Source organism: Vulpes vulpes, chromosome 6 (assembly GCF_048418805.1).
Source record: "Vulpes vulpes isolate BD-2025 chromosome 6, VulVul3, whole genome shotgun sequence".
Lineage (NCBI taxonomy): Eukaryota > Metazoa > Chordata > Mammalia > Carnivora > Canidae > Vulpes > Vulpes vulpes.
In genome coordinates, this window is record NC_132785.1 from 3193425 (window position 1) to 3206800 (window position 13376).

General features: G+C 55.9%; 2 protein-coding genes across 9 annotated transcripts in view; one reads left to right on the forward strand and one right to left on the reverse strand.

Annotated features, from left to right (window-relative positions):
• The window catches only part of RCBTB2 (RCC1 and BTB domain containing protein 2), a 40056-nt gene extending 36499 nt beyond the window's left edge, over window positions 1–3557 (forward strand). For all 7 annotated transcript variants that reach the window (XR_012001973.1, XM_072760556.1, XM_072760560.1 and 4 more), the window contains one exon: window positions 3169–3557. Coding sequence is in view for 6 of the 7 variants with exons in the window: in XM_072760556.1 (XP_072616657.1) it covers window positions 3169–3309 (141 nt within the window). In the remaining variant the exon portion in view is untranslated. The remainder of the gene's footprint in view (window positions 1–3168) is intronic.
• A 5068-nt stretch (window positions 3558–8625) lies between these two features.
• Window positions 8626–13376, reverse strand: part of RB1 (RB transcriptional corepressor 1) — a 139917-nt gene continuing 135166 nt past the window's right edge. For both annotated transcript variants that reach the window (XM_072760553.1, XM_072760554.1), the window contains 2 exons: window positions 12397–12446; window positions 8626–10525 (listed from right to left, as the gene is read on the reverse strand). In XM_072760553.1, coding sequence (XP_072616654.1) covers window positions 10452–10525; window positions 12397–12446 — 124 coding nt within the window. In that variant the 3' untranslated portion in view covers window positions 8626–10451. The remainder of the gene's footprint in view (window positions 10526–12396; window positions 12447–13376) is intronic.

Here is a 13376-nt window from a genome sequence, read left to right on the forward strand (position 1 = left end):
TCGGGACAGGAACGCGGGAAGGTGGTGGCGGGAAGCGGCTGCCCCGGCGTCCCCCGGCGCCACGCGGGGCCTGAGGGAGCAGAAAGGGGCGCGAGCAGCCGGACGGAAAGACCCGGACCAAAGAACAAATGGGGTCATGAAGGAGTGGGAAATAGGGGTGAAAATAAGATGTGAGTTCTCGTCTGTGACACGGGGAAGCCTAGTCTTCGAGGCGCCGCAGGCTCAGGAGGGCGGGCGTCCTCCCCAACTGCCGCCGGGGGGGGGGGGGGGGGGGGCGTGGGAACGGGGCGGCCCTTCCGGGGGGAGGGGGTGGGGGTGGTGGGGGGATGGACAGGGGGTGTGGATGGGGGTGTGTGGACGGGGGGTAAGGGGGGTGGACGGGGTGGGGGTGTGGACGGGGGAGGGGGGTGGACAGGGGGTGGGAGTGTGGACGGGGGGCGGGGGGTGGAGGAGGGGTGGCCCTTGCGGGTGGGGGGCTTAGGGGGGCTTAGGGGGTGCACTTAAGGGACCGGCCCTAGGCCTCCCGTAAGGAGGCGGCCCTGGCCCGCGGACGCCGCTGCAGAGCCGTGGGCGGGCAGTGCTGATGGCTGCGAAGGCAGAGCCGCCTGGGAGCCCGCGTGGCCGCCCGCAGTGCGTCGGACGCCCCGTACGTTTGAGTGTGAGAAGCTGAATGTAGAGACCGAAACTCATGATCTACACGGAGGAAAAGAGGCGTCCCCGGGCGCCCGCCGATGGGGGCATCGCGGTGACCTGCATTTCCGGCCCCTGCTGGTTTGGGCGCGTGAGAGAGGAGGCGCGGCGCCGGCGGGCTCCGGGCCTGCGGGACCTTCCTTGCAGGGGCGCCTCCTGCGGTCGGAATCGGGAAGCTGGCGGCGGGCGGGCGGGCTCCTGCTTGTGCGCGTAAACCCGCCTGTTGAAGAAAACTTGGGAAATACGGAAGCACCAGGAGGAGGCGACTCTCCCGCCCCCACGCGCCGCTGCCTTCCCCCGTCACGGGAGCAGGTTGGCCGCACCCTGGGCCTCCGCCTACCTCCGGGGAAAGCGTAGCCGCCGAGGCCCGGACGGGGCAGAGCAGCGCCCCACGCCCCAGCCGCCGCCGTGCGGGCACTTCACGTGCGGCCGCCCCCTGCCGCGGGGCCTGCCGGGAGCCGGGACGGGCCGGGGCCTCGGGCGGCGGCGGGCGCGGGGCAGGCAGCTTCACGGCCCCGACCACGGATTCCGTGTGGGCTTGCCCCGGCCCTCGCGGTTCTAGAAGCAGCGGCCCGCCGCCGCGCGCACGTGGGTGGGCGCAGAGCCCCACGCGGAGCGCCCAGGGCAGGGCCTCACGCACACACACACACACGGGTCACCGAGGGCGGTGCCCCACACACTGACACACCCACACGGGTCACCCGCGGGCAGGGCCTCACACACACACACACACGGGTCACCCGCGGGCAGGGCCTCACACACACACACACACACACACACACACAGGTCACCTGAGGGCAGAGCCTCACACGCACACACACACACACAGGTCACCTGAGGGCAGGGCCTCACACGCACACACACACACACACACAGGTCACCTGAGGGCAGGGCCTCACACGCACACACACACACACACACACACACAGGTCACCAGAGGGCAGGGCCTCACACGCACACACACACACACACACACAGGTCACCTGAGGGCAGGGCCTCACACGCACACACACACACACACACAGGTCACCTGAGGGCAGGGCCTCACACGCACACACACACACACACACACAGGTCACCTGAGGGCAGGGCCTCACACGCACACACACACACACACACAGGTCACCAGAGGGCAGGGCCTCACACGCACACACACACACACACACACAGGTCACCTGAGGGCAGGGCCTCACACGCACACACACACACACACACAGGTCACCTGAGGGCAGGGCCTCACACACACAGACACACACACACACACACACACACACACGGGTCACCGAGGGCGGTGCCCCACACACTGACACACGGCGCCACCCACACAAGTGGGGCAGGTAGTGCCCCCCCACACCCACACGGGTCACCCGCGGGCAGGGCCTCACACACACACACACACACACACACACACAGGTCACCAGAGGGCAGGGCCTCACACGCACACACACACAGACACACACACAGGTCACCTGAGGGCAGGGCCTCACACACACACACACACACACAGGTCACCTGAGGGCAGGGCCTCACACACACACACACACACACACACAGGTCACCTGAGGGCAGGGCCTCACACGCACACACACACACACACACACAGGTCACCAGAGGGCAGGGCCTCACACGCACACACACACACACACACACACACAGGTCACCTGAGGGCAGGGCCTCACACGCACACACACACACACACACACAGGTCACCAGAGGGCAGGGCCTCACACGCACACACACACACACACACAGGTCACCTGAGGGCAGGGCCTCACACGCACACACACACACACACACAGGTCACCTGAGGGCAGGGCCTCACACGCACACACATACACACACACAGGTCACCTGAGGGCAGGGCCTCACACGCACACACACACAGACACACAGGTCACCTGAGGGCAGGGCCTCACACACACACACACACACACAGGTCACCTGAGGGCAGGGCCTCACACACACACACACACACACACACAGGTCACCTGAGGGCAGGGCCTCACACGCACACACACACACACACACACAGGTCACCAGAGGGCAGGGCCTCACACGCACACACACACACACACACAGGTCACCTGAGGGCAGGGCCTCACACGCACACACACACACACACACAGGTCACCTGAGGGCAGGGCCTCACACACACACACACACACACACACACACACACACACACGGGTCACCCGAGGGCAGTGCCCCACACACGGACACACACGACACCACCCACACAGTGGGGCAGCCAGTGCCCCACACAGACCCACACCCACACGGGTCTCCCGCGGGCGGTGCCCCTCACACCCACACACGCCTGCGGAAGCGGCCAGGCTCGCCGGGGCGACGGGACCGCGCTGCTGCCGTGGGGGGTGGCAGCGGAGGCGCAGGCCGCGGGTCGGGGGCTCCCCGGGCGCTCACGCGCGTCAGGCGGGTGCGGGCCCGCGGTCACACGCGGTCGCTGTCGCTGTCCCCCAGGACCTCGAGGAGTTCTGCTTCAGGTTCTGCATAAACCACCTGACTGTGGTGACGCAGACGTCGGGCTTCGCGGAGATGGACCACGACCTCCTCAAGAACTTCATCAGCAGGGCCAGCCGCGTGGGGGCCTTCAAGAACTGAGCTGCCGGGCGCCGCCGCGACCCGTCCTGCCCCAGACGCCGGGCCGGACGCCGCGCTGCCCCCCGCCCCCGCCCCCGCCCCCCCAGCTGGCTCCAAGCAGCGGCGGCCGCAGCGGGACGGCCGGAGCCCCAAGGACCCACCTTCACGTCCGTCCAGCGGGGCCCTACGTTGTCGCCGGGGCGGCGGGACGGCCAGCGGGGAGCTGACCCGGGCCCAGGACGGCCCTCGCGTTGGCCTCCCCAGGCCCCCAGGCCGAGGCGGGGCGGGGGGGGGGCACGGCAGGGCGGCAGCGGCGAGCGGCCCGGCACGGGCGGGGGTCGCGCTCTGGGCCCCGGCTCCGCGCCCTCCGCGCCCCCCGCGCCCTCAGGCCGGCCCGCCGCGTGCGTGTGCCGACGGCCTTGCGGTGAGACGCGCCCGCCGCTCAGCGCTGGTAATAAGGCGCTTGTCGCAGGGGCAGGACGGACCGCGCCGCCTCAGGAGTTCCCGCAGCCGCCACAGCCCATCGACCTCAGCGTCTCTCCGGTCCCGGTGGCCGTGCCCGCGGCTGCTCCTGACCGCGAGGCCCCGCGCCCCCGGAGGCCGCCAGCCCACGTCACGGGCCGCCCCCCCCCCGGGATCCTAGCGGGCCTCCTGCGCCACCGCCACTGCCCTCGGGCCCGCGGCCCACTCGGGACTGGACGGCGGCGCCCGCGGGCCCACCACGGCGACTCCGGGCGGGGGTCCGGGCAGCGGCCGGCGCGGCTGGTTCCGCCCTCCTCTCCCTCCTCTCCCTCCTCCCCCTCCTCCCCCTCCTCCTCCCTCCTCTCCCTCCTCCCTCCTCTCCCTCCTCCCCCTCCTCCTCCCTCCTCTCCCTCCTCCCTCCTCTCCCTCCTCCCCCTCCTCCTCCCTCCTCTCCCTCCTCCCTCCTCTCCCTCCTCCCCCTCCTCCTCCCTCCTCTCCCTCCTCCCTCCTCCCCCTCCTCCTCCCTCCTCTCCCTCCTCCCTCCTCTCCCTCCTCCCCCTCCTCCTCCCTCCTCTCCCTTCTCCCTCCTCCCCCTCCTCCTCCTCCCCTGCGCGGCTGGTTCCTCCCTCCCCCTCCTTCTCCTCTCCTGCACAGCTGGCTCCGCCCTCCTCCCCCTCCTCCCCCCTCTTCCTCCTCCCCCTCCTCCTCCCTCTTCCTCCCAACTCCTCCCTCCTCCTCCTCCTTCCTCCTCCCCCTCCTCCTCCTCCCCTGCGCAGCTGGCTCCGCCCTCCCTCTCCTCCTCCTCCTCCCCTGCACTGCTGGCTCCACCCTCCCTCTCCTCCTCCTCCCCTGCGCGGCTGGCTCCTCCCTCCTCCTCCTCCTCCTCCGACCCTGCGCTGCTGGCTCCCATCCTCCTCCTCCTCCCCTGCATGGCTGGCTCCGTCCTTCTCCTCCTCCTCCTCCCCTGCGCGGCTGGCTCCTCCCTCCCCCTCCTCCCCTGCACTGCTGGCTCCTCCCACCTCCCCGTGCTGGCTGGCGCTCACTGGCGCCTTCACCACCTCGTGACGTCTCCCCAAACCACCTCTTCCTTTCCTGCCGGTTTCTGCCCGGCTCTTGAGAAGCTTCTAGATGCCTCTTTGTTCCGCGACATCCTCTCCTGTCGGAACACTGGAAGGAAACAGGCAGGGGAAGCGGCCTGCCCGTCGCTGAACTGCGTGTGGGCCGGGGGGGGGGGGGGTAGCCCCGCTGCCAGAGGACGGACGTTAGGGGTTGGGTGGGTTGTAGATTTCCTGGGCTCCGCTAGTGCGGTTTGCGCTGCTACGTCTGGCTCCGCGGCATGTGGCCGGCAGCAGCACCTGTGCAGCTCCCGCGGAAAACAGGTTTAAGGATTCGGATCCAGGACGTTTAAGAAGCTCCCCGGGGAACTGCGCTGTTTGGCCGAGTAGGGGAGTCGCGCCGTGACCCTCAAGGCCTGGGCGTCCCGGGGAGAAAGAGCGTCCCGGGGTGGGGGTCGGGGTGGGGGTGGGGGCGCCCCCGAAGAGAACCGCTCGCACCCTCCAGGGGAGGGGTCACCACCCTAGCAGCGTTTGTAGAGTCCCAGCAGCCTCGCTGCTCCAAGTTAGGGACGTGGGGGCAGGTGCTCTAGCATCGCGACCCTGCAGCGGACCGAGGCCTTCGTCCCCCTCCAGGTCAGCCCGGATGCTCGTCCCCAAGCCCCTCCTGTGCTCACGGGCGCCAGGGGCGCGGCCACGCCGGCTGCAGACAGGCTTGTGAGGGGGGCGCTTGGGGAAGGTGAACCCGTGTCCTGGCTCGGCCTTCAAGGCCCTGCCAGGGCGTTACTCGGAGGCGGTCCCCGGCCCGGGCTAAGGAAGCGGGAACCGTGACAAACTGCACGGTCCTGTCTGGCGTTTGGCGTTTGTCTCATTAGTCCTCTTCTTGCTGTTACCAACGGACGGGGAAACGGCGGAGCACGAGGAGGACCCGTCCCTGTTCCTTCTGAGTCCGCCACGGCGCCAAGACAGGAGCCATCCCCTTCTGTGTCACTAATTCGGGTCAAATCACGTACTTCCTGCTGAGGAACTAAGCGGTGTTGGTCTGTGGGATCAACTGACCTTTCACGCTCATCACCTCACCGGCCCATGCCCGTGCGGAGACTCTCCTAAGATAACGCGGAAAAAGGTTTCCAAGAGTATCCAGACTCATGTTAAAAGAGGTTTTCGGGGATCCCTGGGTGGCTCCGTGGTTGAGCATCTGTCTTTGGCTCGGGTCGTGACCCCCCGGGTCCTGGGATCGAGTCCTGCATCGGGCTCCTCGCAGGGAGCCTGCTTCTCCCTCGGCCTGTGTCTCTGCCTCTCTATCATGAATAAATAAAATATTTTTTTAAAATGCATTTAAAAATAAAAAGGTGGTTTTCACTGCGCTGGGACATTACACAGGATAACCAGGTTACAGTTCTAGGTAAGGCGCTCGCTGGTGGTGGAAACTTGGTGTTCCTACAGGCAGGGCTCCCTGCTGTCCTGCACGATACACGGTCCACAGGAACATTCTACCGAATGAAGCCTTCCTGACGCCGTGCACACTAGCCCACAAGTGGGGGACGACAGTCTGCTTGGACGGGCAGGTCTCCCTGAAGTCACCCAGATAGTCACGGAGCCAGTCCGTGGGGTCTCCCTCCCCACCACGCGCACCTGAGAACTGTAGGGAGAAGAACGCGAATAAAGGAACCTGAACGGTCCTTCTGACTGTAAGAGCTTCGGCCACCGGAATACGGAGTCTCTGAAGTGGCCACTGTCACGCAGACCGACCTCCTCCAGCGTCCCCAGGGCTGCTCGGTTCTGCCCCAAGGTCCCCATCCCACATGCACGCCGACCGCTGACGTCTGCCTTCTGCTTGTCCTGCTCCCAGCCCTTTGCTTGCTTCCTTTGGGGATGGATACGCTGTTTCAGGAGACGATTTCACTTTCTACCCTGTTGCTGAGCGATCGTTATTACCGAAGTTCAAGGTAACCCCTCACCTGAAACCCTCGGTGCCAGGTACACCTCATACTTTCTCTGGGGTTTAGCACACACAGTAGGTACGTATACCACAGGGTACGTAATACCTGAGTGGGGCCTCGGTTCGATCCCCAAAACCAACGTATTCATATTTTTGTAGGGAAACCATATTCCTACTAAATGGGATACAGGCTGTAAATAGCGCTACGTCAGTTTAGATACACTCTTGATGCCATATGACTGTTGTCACCAAACACACAGACCACTTGGGGTTTCAAGCCTTTGGGATTTCAGAATCGCAGATAAAAGGCTGTGGCCCGTGAGGTACGTGTATGTGTATCTCACATATTTCTCTATGTACATACACAGGATGCTTGGGAGGAAAAGCCTTTATTTTATTTGAGGAAAAACCTTTATTTATTTATTTTTTTTTTTTTTTGAGGAAAAGCCTTTAATACAGACTCTGCATTAGATGAAGGGAGGCTCTTGCTTCTCACGCTCTTGACGCCCTGCGGCCCCTGCGGCCCCCGGCCCGTCGGGCTCTTCTGCTCGGCCCTGCTTCCTTGCCTCCTTCCAGGCTTGGCTCGGAGACCCCTGGGAGCCCCTCCTGACCCCAGCGCACCTCCCGGGTCCTCGCCGCGTCCCCTCGCCAGACGCCCCGTGGGCTCCTGGTTTCCTCCTGGCTCTCCTCCCTCCGCAGCAAGCTCCGCAGAGATGGGGACCTTGGCCTCATCCAACCCCTGCTGCACCCCGACTCAGAACCGCGCCCGGCACTGGGAGGCTCTCAGTACAGGACAAATGAAAAGAGGAAGAGAATGTGATTTTTGTCTCCATATACTTGGGAAAACACGCAAAGTCCACTCTGGTTTTGAAAACCGCCTCCTCCGGGTGCCGGAGCGGGGGAGCAGCCAGCTGAGCGCCCCCGGGGAGGGAGGCTGGCAGAGGCTGGCAGAGGCTGGCAGAGGCCGCCCTCCGCTCCTGAAGGAGACCAGCGCCCGGGAAGGCCGCCGGCGTGTGGTCAAGGCAGGCCTCTGAGCGGATGGGCCCCGGGTCGGGAAGGAACCAGCCAGGCAAAGTTCCAGAAGAGCCCTCCAGACAGAAGGCGTCAGAGCAAGTGTGAGAGCGGGAGGGGGGCCAGGGCTGGCAGGAGGGAGAGAGGGCAGTGGGCTGAAGCCCAGGGGGCAGGGGCAAGGAGCTGGGAGGGAAGGCGAGGCGAGGCGAGGCGCCCCACACCACACCCGCACTCCAGGAGCAGTGGGGATCGATTTCTGTTTTGAAGGAATCGTTCTTGCTTTTCCGTTGAAAGGTGGGGAGGAAAGGGAGGGCTCCCGGGGACCAGTGAGGAGTCTAAAGAGCGCTCTCAAGAAAAGCGGATAAATGGCTCTGAGGAGTTTGGCTTGACCAGTAAGTGTTTAGTAAAATGGGGAAAGACTGGGGTAGAAACAAGCTGCTTGGCCTGACTTTGGTTTCTATTTTGCGAATTCAGGGAGTGGGGGAAGGGAGTGAGAGTCAAGAGTTCTACTGGCTCTGAGGGCTTGGACCTCCATGAGGGAGGTCAGGATGGGGAAATCAATTTGGGGATCATCAGCATATGAAGCCAATTAAAGGCTAAGAATGGATGAGACGGGCCCCTGGGTGGCTCTTGGTTAGATGTCTGCCTTCGGCTCAGGTCGGGATCCCCGGGTCCTGGGATGGAGCCCCCACATCGGGGGGCATCTCCCTCTCCCCCTGCCTACAGCTCCCTCTGCTTGTGTGCTCTCTGTGTCAAATAAATAAAATCTTAAAAATAATAACAATAACAACGGATGAGACACCAGGAGAGAACTTGGATACAGAAGAGGACATTAGTACACTTGATACAAAGAATACATCAGACCATTAAGACTCTTAACAACTAATTTATTTTAAAATAGACAAACTATTAATTGTAGAAAATAGTAACATAGCAATTTTAAATGTACAGTTTTAACCAATACAAAAAGCAATAAAGCATTATCTGAAGATAATTATTTAAGAAATCTTAATACACAATCTCTGAAGTTCCTAAAATTCTGGCACTAACTCTAATGTGAACTCTTATTAGCAAAAGATCCAGAAATATGGTAGCCCTTGACCTAAAAGCTAACTGATTTGTATGATATTCATGCAGAAATTAATGAGGAAATGGGAGAAAGCTTCCTAGTGCCTTTGTTATCAAGATAACTGCCAAAAATAAGTTTGAAACTTAACTGAGCGCAAAATAAAATTTCATTTTCTAACAAATAAGACCAGATTTCTTTTTAAAAAGAACTCTGAGTTTAGACAAAGTGATTTTCCTAAAAGCTAGCGGATGCTACCTTAAATATCACCTATTTTAAATTATACCATCTCTAAATAAGTTAATCACACAAGATAGTTTAAATACACCTTTAGGTGTGGGGAGGGGGGGAAGCGCCTCTTTTTCTAAAACAGCTGTTTTCACTTGAGGCTTTTGCAAAAAATCAGAAACATGAGTGCCTAACCCAAAGACCTTTGACTACTTGCAATTTTGGAATAGAAACGATGTGGCTTTGAATATGCCAGTGTTAGACCATACTGACTTTAAAAAAAAAAAAAAAAGATAGACAATTGCCAGTTCCAGAGATACATGGAAGACATGTACAATTCCAGAGCAAACACATCCCTTCCCAAATTTAGGAGAGCAGAATAATTGCTGAGATGCAATTACACAAACCTCGAAGAGAAAAATTAAGGCTCCGATAGTTAACAGTCTGTTTGTGGAGTAAAGTTATTTTATATCTTGATTCTTCAGGACCCAGAAATATTAGAAAGTGCACTTGGAATATACTGTCTGAGGGTCCTCTACAGCGCAGCTCTAACTGAACACCTGATTTTCCAGGTACTAGATGGGTACTTCATGAATTCAGTGATCTGAATGGCATAAAAGCCAAGAGTACTATTTTAAAGCATGAGTTGGATGGAGAAAAGGATCAATAAATTCTTACAAGTCCTGAGGTATGAAATCTGTATCAGTAGTATGACAACATCATTTGTTTACACTTTGTTTTTCTGCTTGTGTTTAAAAACTAAAATTTATAAAACAAGCAACACAGTACATCAGATTCCGTTAGTAAACTAAAATCTAATGTGTACAAATTAGTGATATTTTTTTTTCTAGTTTCTAATATCTGTTTTAGCAGAGAAGTTCAGGATCATTTGGGCGAAGGGGGAGTAGTCAGCCAAATTGCATTTGGAAGGCAGGACACATATTCTAAGGGCGTTCATGTTAAATTAAAAAATATATAAATATAAATTAATAAAAATAATAGCAAACATCACATATATGCCACAAGAAAAGACCAAGTACTCAAATAGGCCTGGGTTGCTCGGACTGCCATCCCAGGGCGTCCTCCCCGTGTGTAGAGCAGAGCAGTTATACTTTGGAAATGGAAACATTCACTACAACTTTTTAAATGGCGGTATCTACACAAGATTCTCAATCTTGTGCAATAACAATGTATATTCTACTTACTACAACATTGCAAGTGGCTTAGGAATCCCCTGCACGCACACCACACGCAAGGCCCTGGGCACACTTGACATCCGTCAGAAGAGCCGAAGACAGGTGCTCAGTGTGGCCGTCAACAGAACTGGGAGAGTCGCACGCTGTGATCTGTGCGAGACCATGAGGCCAGAGGCGGACGCGGTGCCCACACAGGTCCGGGCCCCTCACTTCTCTTCCCTGTTTGAGGTATCCATGCTATCATTCAGTTTTTGCTTCTGCATTCGCGTTCGGGTGGATGCTGGAAAGAGGATGAAGAGAGGTTAGTAGCACTGATGGCGCTAGGTGCGGTGCGTAAGGGCTGCCATACACGTTACGCTCGCGCCAAGCCGATGGAGCTCAGGGCCTGCCAAAGCAGCGGCTTCCAAATTTTCTATCGTGTAATTTTTCTTCCCAAGCATGCACCACCTAATTATGCATGTATAAAGTATACCAGGTATGCTTGTGTAGAAATAATAAAACACGGTCAGCCCAAACAAACATGAAAAAGGAGATCAAAACGGGGATTCTAACGTGTTCTTCTCTACGTAAAAGACGGCCTCGGACCCTCCGAGGTGCGCCCAGCTCTGCAGGGCGGGCTGCGGACACCAGGAGGCTGGGCCTGGCCTCACAAAGCAAGCAATCGGCCCTGGTGCTTGCGGACACAGCTCACTTAATCTCAACACGAACGTTTTAAAAGTACAGGATTGATTACAACACAGACAAACCCAGAGAACCTCCTTAAACTTATTTAAAAATCCTTAACTCGGTTTTAGTGGTGGGCAGAAGCTCTTCATTTCAAAGAAGCACCAAGTCACACTTGGAAGAGAAGGAAAATACTAAGTGTGCACCCCCCGCCCCGCGCCAGCTCGCCCGTGTGACGGTCTTTTCGGATTGCTAAGAATTCCCTGAGGAAACCTGAAGAGCTCCGAGCCTGGCTGAGCGTGCCGCTGCAGAATATGGGATGACGCAACTGAACTCTTCTCTAAGAAAATAGACGTATTTTTTACAGCTTTCTGCTCCTTTGGAAATGCATATTTTTGAGCTTCAAATGCTTTCAAATGTTTTCAGGGCATCATTTTGGTCATAAGCTTTGTGTCTATTTTCACGTACTGAGTGGAAATGCCAGAACTAATTTAAAATAAAGGGAGTCTATCAGCCAAGGTAAAATCCAAAATAGAGATTCGTTTATAACCAAGGAATTTAAGCTCTTGGTATATTGAGTTTTTTAACTGTTCTCTTCAAAAGAACATACCTAGAAAGATAGAGTTTTTAAAAAAATCAAAGCATTCTATATTTACAGGCACATGTTAGAGAAGCCCCCTTTTAAAAGTCACATATCAACTGTTATGTCGTCCTAGGCCCTAGAAATCATAGTTTTAATACTTATTATCTCCGAAATATCTGTCTTCTTTCCCAGTACCAGCCATTCTTCCCGTCAGTGGGTCGGGAAGTGTCACCCGCACTACCACAGCTCCTTCCTTGGGGAAAACCCGGCCAGAACGTGTCTTCTTCATGTACTTTCCATCTATTAGACTTGGGTCGACCTTGCACAGTCTCGGAGGAGCTTACCATCTGCCTTAACATTCCAAACTTATGCCACTCTGCATAACGTGGAAAATGACCTGGTGCTCTTTGTCAACATTCTGATTTCCAGTAATGGAAAACTTTTGTTTGCCATGGTTTTAAAAACTGCAAATTAGAGAAGTTCAATAATGGAATAGAAATTATTCTTCAGATAAGGGTGACGATGTTCCTATATGCTAATTTTATAAGACGTTTCCCAATCTCCAAGGAGTTCCTCTTGCAGAACTCTTACGGGTTCCTCATTACAGTTTTGCTCTCCTGAGGTATTTCTAACCACAGCCGATCACGCTGAAGATGTGGTTTCACTTCTTGGTATTCCTGCACTAAAGATTTTAGAAAGGGCAAACATCTTTATTTTGCATCATACATTTAACCCACAAAGGTCTATGGGTAAACAGTACATTCTTGATTGGATTACATTTTAAGTGCATAAGCAAGAGTGCTAATTTAGGGAATTACATGCACTTATTCCTTTAAAACATGAAAAGGCTTTTTGCAATATAAACAATGGTTTCATTTCCAAAGGGTGAAATGATAAGTACTTACTCATTTCTGCCAGTTTCTGTTGAAATTTAGACTCCCCTGGGAGATGTTTACTGCAGATTTAAGAAAGGGAAAATATTTCATATGTATATGTATAAATGGAAAACTCAAATTTTAGTAACTATGGCGGTTTTAATGACTTATACTCTTATTTTAGTAACTTTTTACTTTCAAAAGTTTATAGACCATCTAAAATATAAACCATCACAAATTTATAATCTTTGTATTTTGTCAGTGATTCTAACAAAGTTAATATTTTTCAAGAGTAAGCATTTGAAAATCTTAGGTTAATCATAACAAAATTTTATCAATGGCTTTGTGAAAAAGATTACTGAGAGATCAGATTGTTAATATCTGATATATTCAATGAACTTCAGTAGATAATATATAATTTATATGGTTTTAACTTTGGGATTCATTCTATTTTTGAGCAATCTTCACAATTTCCAAATAAAATTGGTATAAAAGGGTGAGCGAAGCTGGCACTCTGGGTTCGCCACATGACTGGCTCAGCTACTGAAAAATGATGGGGGAACAGAGGACAGAGCGCAAGCCGGGGGCGGCACACTGACAAGTCCCTGAACCAGGCAGAGGGACCTTCCTCTACAGACTCAACCGCCTCCATGTTCACACTTTGCTCAGGGCAGAAGGCAATCTTAGCCCGACCCCCAGGATCCCGTTGAGTCTACTTTAATGGATAAAAACTCCTCTAGAAATTTCCTTTATCTCTAAACCCTCAAAATATGTGTTGGCGATCACTGCCAAGACCAAGGCCCATGATACACATCTGAAGGGTCTCGTGCCTCGTGCCTCGGGTTTTATTAGATGGTTGGTAATCAGCGACATTTTCCCAACAAGAGCCCCTCCCAACGCCCAGGTATATAATCAGCCTCCCCTCCCAGGCCTGGGGCAGCCGCACTTCCTGCCCACGGGTCCTGCCCACGGGTCCTGTCCCCAGGCTATAATGAAACCACCATTTTGCA